Here is a 15,753-nt window from a genome sequence, read left to right on the forward strand (position 1 = left end):
ATATTGAAGCATATTAAAATAGCATTTATCCATCCATGTTTATATTAAACATATTCTTAATTGAAGCAATTTTAACCCAAAGAAACACCTATTATTGATCCATTTCTGAACCAATAATCTATCACCCATTGCATATATTATCATGGTACTGTATATCTGAATAACCCAATCAATCAATAACCATTTATTGGACATCTACCATATGTCAGGCATTTTCCTAGGGGCTGAGCATACAAAATGAAAAGTTAAATAATTCTTTCCTTAAGAAACACTTCTACTGGAAGGAGAGAGAGAGAGAGAGAGAGAGAGAGAGAGAGAGAGAGAGAGAGAGAGAGACAGACACTAAAAGACTAAAAGACAGAGAGAGATGTCACTCCAGCACCACCTAGCTTGTCCTAGCAAAGTATTACCCTGCTCTATCTTAAAAATGTATATTTGTAGAATATCAAAATTCCAAGGCCATTTGGGAATTACTTCATCTGTCCTCCTCCTTTTATAGAAAGATAAACTGAGGTCTAGAGAGAAAGTTAGTCATTTACCACAAGGTTAAAAATTACCTGATTAGGAAGGTCATTTCTCATCCAAACTCCCTGATTTCTATATAGGAAGAATCTGAAATCTTTTAGATTATTTCAGAATAAGAATAATGCAAAAAGACCTTATGGAGTCTTCAAAATCCAAAAAAGATTTTTCAAATTATCAAATTACCCCTCAAATATAAAATAGGCTATTTTACATTATTTTAGCTAGTAAGAAATGATAAAATTCAATAGGTACAACTAGTAACCAGTTGCAATAGTGTAACCAGGAATTTACTTTCAAATGCCGAAATTTAGAAGTTGTTAGCAATATTTTAACTCCATCAACAGGTAGAAATAATTAGGCTTTGAACTTATTTAGTAATAATAAAGGGAACCATTAGTATGGAATATTTTCTCTATCCCCAAACTGTGGACTCCAAGTCTGTTGATCAGACTCTGACCTGCTCCACTTCCAACAGCAGCTTCTAAGTAATTTGGGCTCTCTACCTCTCATGCCCTCCTCATTTCTGGGAACAGACTCTGCTCCCAAATGAGATCTTGAATCTCAAATTGAAGAATTCTAACCAATTTGTCTCTTCAAACCCCAGTCTTTATCCTAGGTTTCAGAAGTTCTAGTTACAGTTTTGTCTATTCTATCAAGAATTAGAGAAGTAGGGAAATTTAGGTCCATGGAATTGAATGAAGCAGTGTTATTATTTACTAGCACATAGGGATAATTTGAAATTTTATTTAAAACCCCTTTTCTCAATGATTCCATAAATCCTTCTGAAATAGAAAAGGATCAGACCTGTCAAAAATATATCATCCTATTACCTGGAAATGGGCATGGTAAGATGTCATGGGATATATTTTCAGTCTGTAGCTTTTAGTATATTGTCCAAATTGGATTATTCTCTGATTGAGCTTTTTGTGAAGAAAAGAGTGGGGGAAAGGGCAACTCCAAGTTAATCATCTGTCTTGTTCATATTTTATTTCCAGTTAGGACGGACCCTGAGGAGCCCTTTCATGAAGTTTGTGGCCCATGCAGTCTCTTTCACAATCTTCCTGGGATTGTTAGTTCTGAATGCATCAGATCGGTTTGAAGGTGTTAAAAACCTCCCCAATGAGACCATCACGGATTATCCAAAACAGATCTTTAGAGTAAAAACCACACAATTCTCATGGACAGAAATGCTTATCATGAAATGGGTTTTAGGTAAGAAAGAAAATCCATCTTCTGTTGTTATCCTCTACTTTTGGGCATTCTACTTTGCCAGGGAGTGTTCTTCAATTACACTAAAGGAAAAGGTAGAAAGGCAATTTCCTTCAATGGAAGACAATATGACATATATAATATGTATAAATACATATATATGTTTTCCAACCTCCTGATTATTAATAGAGGTGTATAAATAGAGAAATAAACAAGATAAGAATTTATTAATGTCAAGTCTCTGCCTTCAAGTAACTTACAATTTTGGGGGGAAGATAAAGATAGCATATTTGACAGAATAATGCAGTATGCAATTATATATTGTGTGTAAATAATACATAAAAATGTGTTAAATTATACACTACATGACAGAGACTGATTGTGGCAAGAAGATATTCATGGGACCAATTAACAAAACCATGATGTATGATTAATGTCAAAGCAAGTGGTCCAAGAGTACGCCTGAAAGATGTTTCATTGAGTGATGGAGTATCTGGGAAAGTGGAAATGGAATCAAAGCTTGACAAATGGAAACATCGGTTTAAAGAGTTAAGAGGTTACTTCAGCCAGGATGAGATCCATTTGGAGAAACAGCATCTTCTATTGCAGGTCTTTCAAACTCAAATAAAAATTTGAGCTACTAATCTATATATAATAATCTCTATGAGCCACACATTGACTTAGTTTTTAAATATGATGTTATCTATGTATTATTGTATTTTCATTTATCTTATTAAATATTCCCAATTATATTTTAATGGCACAGTAGGGCATGTTGTTGATTAGGTATTTACCACCTCTGTTCTATTTAGGACACTGGATTTGGAATCAGGAAGGCTTGGGTTTAAATCAAGCCTTAGACATTTACTAGTTATACAACCTCAGCAAATCAATTATCCTATCTATATTTATCTCCTCATCTGTGAAATGAAGGGGTTGGATTCAAGCATCTTTAAAGTGCCTTTTTTTTTTTTACAAAGGCCCTTTGTAGGCCCATTTGCAAGAATGATCATAAATTTTAGAGCTAATAGGCACATTAGAAGGCATTTATTTCAATTACCCCATTTTACATATGAGGAAACTGAGGCCCGGAGAAGTTTAAATTAATTGTTAGTATTCTGTAAATGTTTTCTTTACTACAAGTATAGTACTTATTCCACTATAATATACATGTACATGGTCAATTATAGGAAAGGAAGAATATTCTGATCTGGCTCAAGGGAAGACTCTGGGTGATGGAATAGTGAAATATAAGGCATAAAGAAAAATACAGACAATATGACAAAATGAATGGAGTCCTGGGCTTGGAATAAGAAAGACTTGTGTTCATATCCTGCCTCTTAAAACACCAGATATCCATCTCTACTGTCCTGATGTCCTTGGCAATGTCTGGTGGAAGAATGATCAAGACAGTGCTACCCTGGTTTATCACAATTGCAGAAGTTATTCATAATCCACAATCCCTAAAAGTAACAGATATCACCTGTGGCTCAATGGGCATAGCTCTTTATACTTATACAGATCAGCCCTCCCCTTACCCCTACAATGTCCTTTTGATTTGTGTTGTTCATATCCAGAGTTTCTTCTGGGACCCTTATTTCAAATGTAGTTCACATCTAGTTCACCACAAAATATTTCCAGGATCTATGTAAGCTTAACAAAGTATTGATATTGGATATAGGATGGCATTGATTTCACTCCACAGAAAGTATAAAATATATATACACATGCACATAGATAGATGGAAGGAAGGAAGGGAGGGAGGGAGGAAAGAAGGGAGGGAGGAAGGAAGGAATGGTGTGCATGTATGTATTATCTATTTATCTACATATATATTAAAGTAGCTTTTTAGTAATCCCTTCTCTAGTGAATACCAACTTCCAACCACCCTCAAGGATTTTATATCTCAGACCCCTAGCACCACTTTTTGATCCAGGCTATGCTTGGAAAGGAAAATAAATTTGGAGTTGTTTAGAAGGGAAAATTTCTGATTTCCCAGATGTTTTAGCCCATATATGTATACCTGCCTCCTGTCTTTTTACACTATCTTGTCCAACTAATTTATACTAACAAATGATAGCCAAGTCCTACTCCTCATATTCAACCTAGTCTCTTATTGCTCTTCCAATACCAGGGATTACACAAAGCATCCTCATTCCCCACCTACCACCACCACCATGAAAAGTTGGCATTGCTCAGAAACTCCTCCTTTCCTCATTGGAAGACTAATTTCAAAGTTGCAAGGAGGCTGCCCTGAAGTAGGTGCTTCTTCAGAGGGCTGCTTCTGGGAACTCCTTCTCCCCACAAGACTAGCACTGCATCACAGCAGAGAACAGAAAACATCAAACTTTGGAACCAGATGGTCTTAGTTCACATCCCTGCTCTGCCACTTAAAACAGCCTGTGTGAACTTTTAACTTCATTGGTTCTGTTTTCTCTCCTGTAAAATGAAGGTGATAGATTAATGATATTGGAGCTCCCTTCCAACTTAAACTCTATCATCCTTTTGTAGAACACTACATATCATAGTCACTGAAGAAGCAGTCCTGAGGGGAATCCAACCTCTCTAGGGATGCTTGTTGGAAAGCACATGTTATTGTTATACAACTCTGTCTCTACCTCTGCCTCCAGAAGATAAGGTCTTCTATGCAGAGTCTAGGGATTCCAGATCCAAGAACTCTACTCCACTGCTGTCGCCATGTCTTAGGCAGAGAATGGGGTCCCATATTTATGCCTGGGAAGCTGCTCCAAGCCACAGGTGCCCCACCCCACCCCTTTCCAGGGACTAAAGTTTAACTGTCAGGTCTATGATTCTGCCTGGTCAGATGCTCTCTCTCTAGCTCAGGAATTCTCAAAAAAAAAAAAAAAATGGAGGGAAGAGGGAGAGGAGAGATTGATTTTGTCACGAGGTTTCTTTTCATTAACCTAGTATAAAGCAATTCCCTTTCCTACAACAATCCAAGTCATTCAATCAACTTATACCTAAGTTGTAAGATTTAAGATATCCTCATCCTCAAGGAAGTATCCCTTGACAATCCTCTCAATGGCACTATCAATAGGTATTCCCATATCCTCCATAGGAAAATATAGCCAAATCCCTAAAGAAAGGTTTCCTACAATGTAAATTCATCAATGTGAACAGAAAATTCCCCACCCAAACTGAAAATTATCTCAAAGCCTGTAATAGTTCTAAGAAGCATAATGGGTAAAGTGTTGGCCTCAGAGTAAGAAAAAAACAGAAATTTGAATTTGATGCTATGGGAAAGTCACTTAACCTATCTCAGGCCCAATTTCCTCTTCTGTAAAATGAAGATTATAATACTTGCAGTATTATACTTTCTCCTATACTTTCTATGAGGTTCTAATGAGATATCAGATATAAAGTGCTTCCTAAACCAGAAAGCTACCTATAAGTGAATGAAAAAGTATTTATTAACCATTCACTAGGTGCCAAAACATAGGAGATGCAAATAGAAAAGTCAGACAGTCCCTGCTCTCAAGGAGTTTATATTTTAATTAGGAAAGGCAATACACATGAGATCCAATGTTTCTTGAGCTTCATGACAGGAGAGATGATAAGCCCTGTGGACCTTCCTGAAGATATTATAGTTCATGACTTCCTGCTCATTGAACAGTCATGTCTACACTGAATCAAGGGACTTCATGGACATCTCCAATCACTCTGGGGAAATTTGGAAGATGTCTGTAGACTGAAATGAAGAGAGTGTGTCAGAGTCCTTCCTAGGGTATGGGGATGGGGAAGAGATAGAGTTCTCCAGCCAGAAGAAAAAAGTCTTCCCAGAAAGGAAAAGAAGATATGGGTAAGTTGGGCAGAAAGTGAGCCCTTATTGAAAGCAAATATAGGATAGACTGGGGTGGTAAGAAAATCTCCTTGTGGCCTGTTCCTGTCAGGCCTTCAGTGGGGTGTTGATCTATGTACTGTGAAAAGTCAGAGGAACTGAGCATAAATATTAGCTATGTAATTTAATACTTATATGAACTTAGAAAATCAAGTTTCTTCTTTGAATATCATTTTCCACATTGATTCTACCAGTCTTCCACCTTAGCACCAATAGCATAAGATATAAATATCAATTATTGTTATTTATTATTATTATCATTATTAATATACAATGGAGAAAATTTAGAGAAATTTAAGACATTGATTTGATCAAAATAATGCTGCTTCAAAGAAAAATAGCCCATCCACTGAGGTAAGGTGGGAAGGAATTATGGTCCTGAAACATATCTGTGTGATTCCTGAATTAGTAGGGCAGCTTAGCTAAAATAGAGAAGGTAAATTGGAAACCTTAAGAAAACAAGTTTGGGTGGCATCAGGGAGACCAGATTATGAAGAGCCTTAAATATTAAGCTGGGAATGTTTGTCTCATGCTGTTACCCTTTCGATTTACTTATAGACTCAGTGTCCCTATCATAATCTGTGGGAATAACTCCAGAACCATATCAATACATAGAAAGCAGTCTGATTTAGTAGAAAAAAGCACTGGACCAGTAAATAGAAAACTTGGATTCTAGTCTATGCTTTGCTACTTGCTTGCCTTTAAGGTTTACAATGTATTTTCAAGACAAATGAGTAAAACAGAAAATAATAAATCAAAACAGTTAATCATCAACTGATCGATTGTATGATTCAAATTATAGTAGAATGAGCCTGGAACAGAGTTAAAAAACTGACACCTACTAACTCACTATGTGACTTTGGGATTGTTATTCCTCCCTCCATCTTTCCAGCTACAAAATAGAGCTAAGACTAAGTAATTTCTAAGATCTCTTCCAACTTGAAAATTCTGTGATTCTGGGAAAATCTAAGATCCAGTAAGGATGATTGCACCTATACCATGCTTGTCAATGCCCACATTTGCTAGGGCATTATATCATACAAATAGTTAAACATTCTGATGTTAACCCTTCTATAGATGAGGGGGGTTTTGAACAAAAGCAAATTCTTTTACATGTTGACAATAATCCCTGATACAGCCAATGCTCTCACAAATAGCACTGACTGAAAATAAAAACAAATTATATTGATAAAAATGCTTTACAGTTTATATTCATTATCTACTTTGACCTTATGACTATGGAACAAATACTAGAGTTCTTCTATTTCCATTTTACCTAAGATTAAAAAATGTTGAGTGACTTGTCCATCATCACATAAAATTCAGCAGCAAAGTTTTAACCTAGATTTGAAGGATTAGAAAAAAATGGAAGTTCTCTGAGGCCAGGGACTATACACTTGTATGTTTGTATTCACAATGCCTACACCATAGTAAAAAGGCTAGCTAGGGAATGGACTTTTGATTTTATTAGCATCAGTAGCTCTCTGTGAGGAACTTCCTCTACTATCCTGTAGGATAGCACCATTTCTGCAATACAGAATAATCTGTCTAAAACACTTAGATTAAGTGGTTGCGCAGGGTCTCAATGCTAGTATGTGTCAGAGGTTGCTCATTGCAGCACCTTACTAAGTGTTTGCTAATGGATAGAAATGTGCATGGGTAGCTTATATGTCTTTTGTGAAAATCCCAAAACCTTAGAAAACACTTGAATTCACCTGGCATTCCATCCATTTGTTTAATTTGTTTGAGTCACTGAGTCTTCTGGTGCTTTTTGACAGAGGTTTGGAGGTGGTTTTTTTAATGCAACTCATTAATTTGGCATAACTGCTGTAGACTAAGCCCTGAGCATAATGTGTGGGAACATTCCTTTTCTGGAAGCCTTTTAGTAGTTGGATTGCAAATATCCTTCTCCACTGAATTTTAGTTGATCACTCATGAAAATGAAATTTTTTGATAGAAATCCTTCCAGGTTCTTTCCTATAGAAAACATGAAATTATTTCCTCAAATGGATATTCAAGTTCTGAAAATTTGATAAACAAGAAAATAGAAAACCTAACAAGGTGATATTGGTCAGAGCAGGGGGAGAGGGGAGTTTCTTTAGTTTGAATATGTGATATTTTAGGAATGGGGAATTCTGGGGAAGGAACCCTTTCTCACTCTAGTTCAGCAGCTGGTCTACAATTTGTTGTTTTATGGATTTTGCCAGGAGAACTGAAGAGTTAAGTGATTTTACTACGTCTCTGCAGTCAGTATTTGTCAGAAGCTGAGCTGGAACCCAAATCTCCCCAATTCTATTCTACCTATTTCATTTCTTATGACCAAACTTGTGTTTAATGCTATGTAATCAATTAATCAGTAAACATTTATTAGACATCTCCTATATACCTGGCCTTGTGCTAAGCACTTAAATGTGTATGTGGGGCACTGATGGGCAGTCAGAAGGTTTCATCCTGGTTCTGATTCTTCCATCAAGTAGTAAATCATTTGATTTAATTCGGTTCAATTCACTAGGTTCCAGGTACTGTGCTAAGTCTTGTAGATGGCAATGTGATAAATGTTGGACACATTTTATCTCTCAGGGACTGTCTGATCTTCTAAGAAAAGAGAAGGTTGGATCATATGGTCTCAAAGGGACCCTTCCAGCTCTAACTTTCTTTGTGTCTGTTAAGAACACCAATTATAATTAATTATAAATTAGTATGATTTATTATAAACATATAACACATTAAAATACTATTATCATTATTGTGTTTTTATTGCTATTATTATGAAACAATAAGGAGTACAAGCTGAAATTGATGGATTGATGCTTTGACTACAGAGCTCACTGTTTCATTTGACAGGGGAAAAGAGGAGAAGGGAAATTAATACAAAATGTGAAGCCTTAGTTGTGCCTGTGTCTCCTTAACCCAGAACAGTGTCATCACAGGATCCATTTAAACCTTCTTGACAATCTGCTGTGAGCAGCTTTTTAGAAACACAGACCGTGATTTGCTTTACCAATAATCAGTTTTATTCCCAGTGTGTCTTGTTCCTTTGTTAAAATTGAATACTCAGCCTCCCAATCTCTCCCCTCCATCCTGGAACAGAGGCAGACAGGGAAGAGATGTCACAGAAACATTTCCATAAAGAGAATTTTTGATGGAATTGTGGAGTTGGAGAGAAGCAGAGGCATGCACAAAGACAAGATGACAGAATAAAAAGAAAAATGAAAATAGAATCCTGCAAATTATATATTGGAATCATGAAACATCAAAGATTGAAATATATTGAATTTTTTAAAACAATAGAAAGTTAAACAGCTGACCTATGAGGCAGGAAGTCCGCAAGTCCCACCTCTACAATAGCTTGACTGTGTAATTCTAGGCAAGTCATTTAACATTTTTTCCTGCCCTACTGATCTTTTAAATTTCATAATCTCTAGAAACCCACCATTCTTCAAAGTGAAATCAGCCTTGAAACTCAAATCTCAGATTATTTCCTATCCTAGCTGCAGAATTTCAATATAATCCCCTTGCTGGGTACTTTACCCCCACCCCTTTCAGCGTCTTTTTATAAATTATCTGGCTCTATTAGAATTATCTGCCCCATGAGGGCAGGAGCTATCATACCCTTTTTTTTAAAATCCCCAACACTGACCACAATGTCTGCTGTATATATAGTTGGCACTTAATAATTGACCATTAACTTCTAACTGGCTCAGGTAATTCTTCTGGACTCCAATCAATCAGAAAACATTTATTAAGCATCTACTATGTGCCCATCATTGTGTTGGGCACTGGGATACAAAAAAAGGCAAAAAACAGTCTCTGTCCTCTAGAAGCTCCCAATTTAATAAAGAAGAACTTGTAGTATAGAATGAGTGTCTGTCTGCATCAGTAGAGAAGATTTCTTCACTTGTAGTTCTTCATAACAGTAAAGTCATAGGTCCAGTCAAAAAATATTTTATAAAAGCAAAAGACAATTTCTTATTTGAGAAATGAATCACTTCTTGTGAAGATCAAGTTTGAAACTATTCCATTTTCAAATATGCAAAAAGTATTTAAAATGTATTTATACTCTATTATATTTGTATATGTAGATAGATAGATAGAATGTGCTGAAAAATCCTAATGTGCATCAGACAGGTTAAAATGAGTTTAGTCAGAAGTCATTTTCCACTATTACATGGTCCCACAGTATTAGAGTATATTAAAGAAGATTACTGGTGTACCTGAATTCATCAGTAAGGAACAGAATGCAACATGTTTTATTGTGAGATTGTCTTTTAAAATAATCTGTGTTGAACTAAGATAATCAGGGTTTTGTCCCAGGATTCCAAATGCAGGATTTGAAATCCTTTAGCATATGGAAACAACAGAACTTAACACTTGACTTGGGGTTTGTTCTTTTGTTTCTCATTTTAGCAGATTAGAACCCCTGCTGCATTTTTTGGTCTTAGAGATTGTCTGGGGCATTGAGAAGTTAAGTGATTTTCCAAGAGTCACACTGCCAGCATATTCACTTGACATAGGACTAAGTGTTCTAGACCCTTAGACCCTCCATCTCTATATCTATTATCTGCACCTTATTTTGATATCTATTTAGCACAAATCTTTACTTAAATTGGGTAGCTACCAGATGGTGGATTGGGGTAAGTAAGATACTGTCTTACCCTGATCCTTGAACTCCCCTGAAGGTGACCTTTCCAGAAGCATTTTCTCCCCCCAATATACTTTTTCACTTGTGAATACCTATTTCTCACTTAATGTGAGAATTTCATATTCATGTTCTCCATATATCTTGCTTTGTGATTTATAAAATAGGGACCATAGTGATGAATTTAGAAATAGATTATATGGGTCCAAATGTCACTTATCATCTGTGTGACCTAGGGCTAGATGATTCTTTGCATCTCAATTTCCTCATCTGTAAAATGAGGGGGTTAGAATAGAAAGTTCTTCTAGCTTTAAATCTGTGAGATCTGATGGAAATCATGCAAGGTATTATGGAAGAGGAGGTATTTAGCTATTAAAATCTTTTGAGCTATTTTATAAGTATATCGAAAATGTATTCATACTTTTTCTGCACAAATTCATGTCATGTTCATTTACAACCATGATTCTACCTAGTTAACACTGTGAATCTATCTGTCACATATACAGCTCCCACTGAGTTCAAATGACATTTTGTATGATAGAGAAAATAAATGTTACTCAATTCTGTTTTCCTTTCCATTCTAACACTCATTGCTTACTGCCCCTCAGACTTCTTAGTCCTTTCCATTCCCTGTCCATGCTTGAGCAAGTTCCTCTAGTGAATGGTCAGTGACTTTCAGTCTTTTGATACTGCCTGTCTAAGACTGTCAGCAATTTCTACATAAAGCCAAGGGTCTGGTTAGCTGTCTTCCCACCAGGCTGCTTGAGTACATAGCATCTGTTACCCTGCTGTGTCACCATCACTTCAGTGTTTAGAGGCATTCTGATTGATAAGCTGGAGGGAGGAAGGCTGGGCAGCTCGGTTTGGACAGACTGTTTTGACCTGAAACCCTGAAATGGCAGAGGTTTCTTATGGCTATTTGTAAGTGGGGTGCTAATTTTACTCAGCAAAGTACTTAATTTCACACATTTATTTTTTCATTAAAACCTTCCTGTTGCTCAGCCCCTGGGGTCTGGGTTCCTTTCGCTTACAGTCTTGAAATAATTTAAATTAGGCTGGGTTAATTAATATTTAATTTTTTAAAATACCAATATGGAATTAGATAGCTGAGAAAGCAATTTGCTGTGCACTGTGGGGAACATCTCCTAAGTATATCTATCTTAGTCATGAACTTGAACTATTTTCAAAAAATGATTTGCAATTCTAATTAATAGCTTTTTAACCAATTCACCTTGTCTTCCAAACATGATAGATGGAACCAGGTCCACTTTCTGTTGCCTTTGAATGCGCATGCCAATGATATGAATGCTTGGAAGTTAGTAGTGATTCCAAGAAAATGCCATAGTTTTAGGAATAAGTTTGGGAATAAGGTGAAACAGGTAGACATCACCTTGAGAGTGTGATTTCTTTTCAATAAATGTGATTTATTTCCTAGTGATTTCAATTATGCAGCTTCTAGGACCAGTTGCTATTTTTGCTATAACAGACATATTTCAGAGATCAAAGTAGTGCTCTTTCACCAAACAAGAGAACCACAATTATTTTTCTCTTTGGAAACTGTTGGACTATGAAAGACCCATCTCTGTGTGAAAAGGAAAGACCTGAAGAAGGGAAAGAAGCATCTATCAATCAATAACTGATTCAGGCCAAGCATACACTGGAATTACTGTCAGAGAGGTAGTGATTGACTGTCCCCAGTGGCAGTAGAGATTTCATTTCTTTGGATGGCAGGAGAGGTTAGTGAATGTGTAGCTCCTGAAAATCAAGCAGAGACAGTTTCAATGCAAGAATTCAATTTGTTGGCCTTTAAAGGACTTTACTGGGGTTCTAACAAACTGTAGATACTGTAATGGTGAATCTGAAATTCATTTTTTCATTCAGTATTGTCAGATAGCAGGTAAACTATCTGAATATAGCCCTAATGACAAGGACTGCTCCATTTTTGTTTTTGTATCTATCCTCAGAGCTCTGGAACAGTGCCTGGAATATAACAGGGGCTTAATATACACTGCTTGTAGATTTCACAACAACCTTATAAGGTAGGGAGTATAACAGTTGTCATCATCTCTATGGGACATATAAGGAAAATTCAACTCAGGGACATTAAATAAAATCAAACAATTGACCTTGCTTAGGGAGAATAAATGACTAACCTAAAATTATGCAACTGACCTTGATCAGATCAGGCAAAACATGAACCCACATCTTGTGACTCCAAGTCCAGCTTTCTTTTGTTACTCCATTATTTCTCTTAGGTTCATATGCTACATTTTTTTTAAGTTTTTCTCTACATTGTCTCCAGCAAGATTTTAAACCCAACATCTTTGAGATGGTTTAATATTCCATATTGTAAATAAAGCAGCCAATGAGTATGTTGCTATAAAAGAAATTGAGACTAGAAGAATCTACTAAGAAACAGAAACAGAATCTTAGAAACTGCTTCAGATACTTGCTAATTGTGCTTTCCCTTATCTGTAAAATACAGATAATGTGCATATCAAATGAGATAGTATTTGTAAAAAATGTTTTGCAAACCTCAAAGAACTATGCAAATACAAGTTATCATTAAATGCTGTTAGAATCGAAAGGGACCTGACCAATCCAAATCCTGAGTCCCTAAAGTCCCTGTTTCTAATAACCCTAATAAGGAATCACCCAGTTTCTTCATAAACACTTCAAATGAAGAACTCACTTTGTTCAAGCTATTTTTTTATGACTCTGTTGTTATTAGTAAGTTCTTCTTTATTCTAAGCCTTCCTGAAGCTTCTATCAACTTCTCCTGGTTCTTTCCTCCAGAGTCAGAAAAGATGAGTCTAATCTTTCTTCCTAGTGACTACTCTTAAAACACTTAGACTAAATAAGTGTAGTGTGATATAAAATATGAGTTTCCAAATAAAGCACTTTATAGGACTAATGCATTTAGTCTTCTCTATGTATTATCCACTTTTAAACTTTCCAAGTGGAATTAAAATTCCAATCCCTGGCACACAATAGTTTAATTTTAACAAAAGAAGTATAATTAGAGCTAATTAGAAAAGCAATGAGATATTGTCAAAGGAACAGAAAATCGGATGTTAAATATGGATTCTTCTGCCACTAATTTGTTGTAAACTTGGGCAAATTCCTCAATTCATTTCAAATGAGGAGTTATACCACATGTTCTCTGAGGTCTATTTGGGCTCTTATTACTATAAGGTCTTTAAGGTTTCTTTTGTGACAACATTCTATATGTAGAATCACAAAGTAAACCGTATCTATATTTTCTTATTCATCAACTCATCTTTGTGAGATGGTTTAGATGTGGAATTTTCTTGTATTCTATATTTCATATTTCTTGTAACTAATTATAGATGTTTCTTATTTTTAAATGATGCTTTGGAGAAGAGATTGGGAATATTTTAGCAACCTTATATAGCCCCAAAATATACTTGTAGTATGATTCCTTTTATCTCCTAATCATCAAGAAAATTTTAAATTTAAATTGAACTTTTAATTCTGTGTAAATAATTTTTCCTTTAGGGATGATCTGGTCTGAATGCAAGGAGATATGGGAGGAAGGACCCAGAGAATATATCATGCACCTATGGAATCTCCTGGATTTTGGGATGCTGTCCATTTTTGTGGCTTCATTCACAGCAAGGTTCATGGCTTTTCTAAAAGCCAGTGAAGCCCAGATGTATGTGGATCAATATGTACAGGATGATAACCTCAATAATGTTACACTTCCCCCAGAAGTGGCCTACTTTACCTATGGTAAGATATCATAGCTGGACTTGCAGCTTGTGGATGTGTGGCTCAATGGAAAAGGTTCTGTCCCTGGAAACAAAAGACTTCAATCTAAGTCAAAGCTCTGTAAGTGACTGCTGTGTTATCTAGACAAGTCACTTAAACTCTCTGTGCCCAGTTTGTCATCTGCGAAATGAAACAATAATGCTTGAAACTGCTATTAATCTTGCAATCCCAAAATACTGAGGGTCAAAAAGGAAATAAATGACTGTCATGTGCAAGAATAGATTAGATTAGTCCTTCTTGGTCCTAGAAGGAAGATATCATAGCAATATGTGGGAGAGAGCTGCAGGGAGGCAGATTTAGATTCAATAGAAGGAAAAACTTCTTAGTAATTTGAACTTCTTGTTGTTTATTTTTCATTCTCAAAGAGGACCATGACATCAAGGAGGTACCAAGTCATGTAAGTGAATTGGATTTAAGTGAGGGAGGGCTATACAATGTCACCTGCCTCACTTTCCCTTCCAGAACTTCTGGGTTCAGTGGGAAGATATAAATCAAGATGACTGGAAATTCAAATGTAATTTAACATTTAAAATGTAATGTAAAAAGTAAGAGCTTTTCCTCTAATAATGGTAAAATAACTCCATCTTCTTTGTCACTCTTGTGTAGGATAGACCCAAAACAACCTCACACATAGCCACAAAGGGATTTGATCAATATGTACAACTCAGCAAATTGAAAATAAGGAGACTCACAAATTCCTATAAACTAACAAACATAAAAAATCTCTTCTACTTAGGAAAAATAGTTTTACTAGGATAATGACATTTTTGTTTTTTCTTTATGGACCCATTTTTACCCCTTAACAAACATCTGGTATTTCTAGTTCATATTCAGAAGCATAATATTATTTAGCATTTATATTTGCAAAGCACTCTGCATATATTATCTCATTTGACCTATACAACAACCCAAGGTGGCAGACACCATTTTTTTTAATTTTTTCTTATTTTTCTCATATTTTTTATTCTTATTTTATAGATGAGAAAACTGAGGCACGGAATAGCTAAGCAATAACAATAATAATAACACTTTATTCATAAAGTGCTTTATAAATTTTATCTCATATTATCCTCCCAGCATTGAGAGGTAGGTGCCACTATTATCCCCATTTTACACATGAGAAAACTGAAGTAGAGATTATTCGACTTGCCCAATATCACACAGCTAGAAAGTGGCTGAGTACAAATTTGAATCCAGGTCTACCTGAAATCAAGATCCATCACTCCACTCACTGCAATATCTAGCTGATTCTAATATTATTCATAATAATTATAGTAATTAGAAAAGTGAGACAGAGTGGTGTGGATCCAATGGTGGCATCAAACAACCAACTATGTAATCTTGAGCTAATGCTTTCCTCTTTAGACATCTGTTCCCCCAACTTGTAAATGAGAGAGCAGAATAAGATGATCTCAATGAACCCTTTCAGTTTTTAAGTTCTTCGATTTTTTCAAAGGTCATGTAAATTTCAAGATTGGGGAAGAATGACTAAAGGCATGATGACCCAATGAAAATTCCCAATGAGAGAAATGTGTGTAGGAGAATAAAATGGCCCCCTTTGACTATGATGAAGCTTATTTAACCCAGAAATTCTAATAACTAAATAAATAATAACAGGCACAAATTCTCAATCCAAAAATCCATTATGTTCAGCCAGTGTGTCTATTAATCAAATTTCTATAAAATGAATTACATTTTAAATGTTATAGGGAAGCTCATCATTTAAAGA

General features: G+C 35.6%; 1 protein-coding gene across 2 annotated transcripts in view; it reads left to right on the forward strand.

Moving 5' to 3' along the window:
* Window positions 1–15,753, forward strand: part of TRPC7 (transient receptor potential cation channel subfamily C member 7) — a 230,560-nt gene that overhangs the window by 145,395 nt on the left and 69,412 nt on the right. For both annotated transcript variants that reach the window (XM_031953012.1, XM_031953013.1), the window contains exons 4-5: window positions 1,521–1,737; window positions 13,752–13,985. In XM_031953012.1, coding sequence (XP_031808872.1) covers window positions 1,521–1,737; window positions 13,752–13,985 — 451 coding nt within the window. The remainder of the gene's footprint in view (window positions 1–1,520; window positions 1,738–13,751; window positions 13,986–15,753) is intronic.

Source organism: Sarcophilus harrisii, chromosome 2, assembly GCF_902635505.1.
Source record: "Sarcophilus harrisii chromosome 2, mSarHar1.11, whole genome shotgun sequence".
In the NCBI taxonomy this organism is placed as follows: domain Eukaryota; kingdom Metazoa; phylum Chordata; class Mammalia; order Dasyuromorphia; family Dasyuridae; genus Sarcophilus; species Sarcophilus harrisii.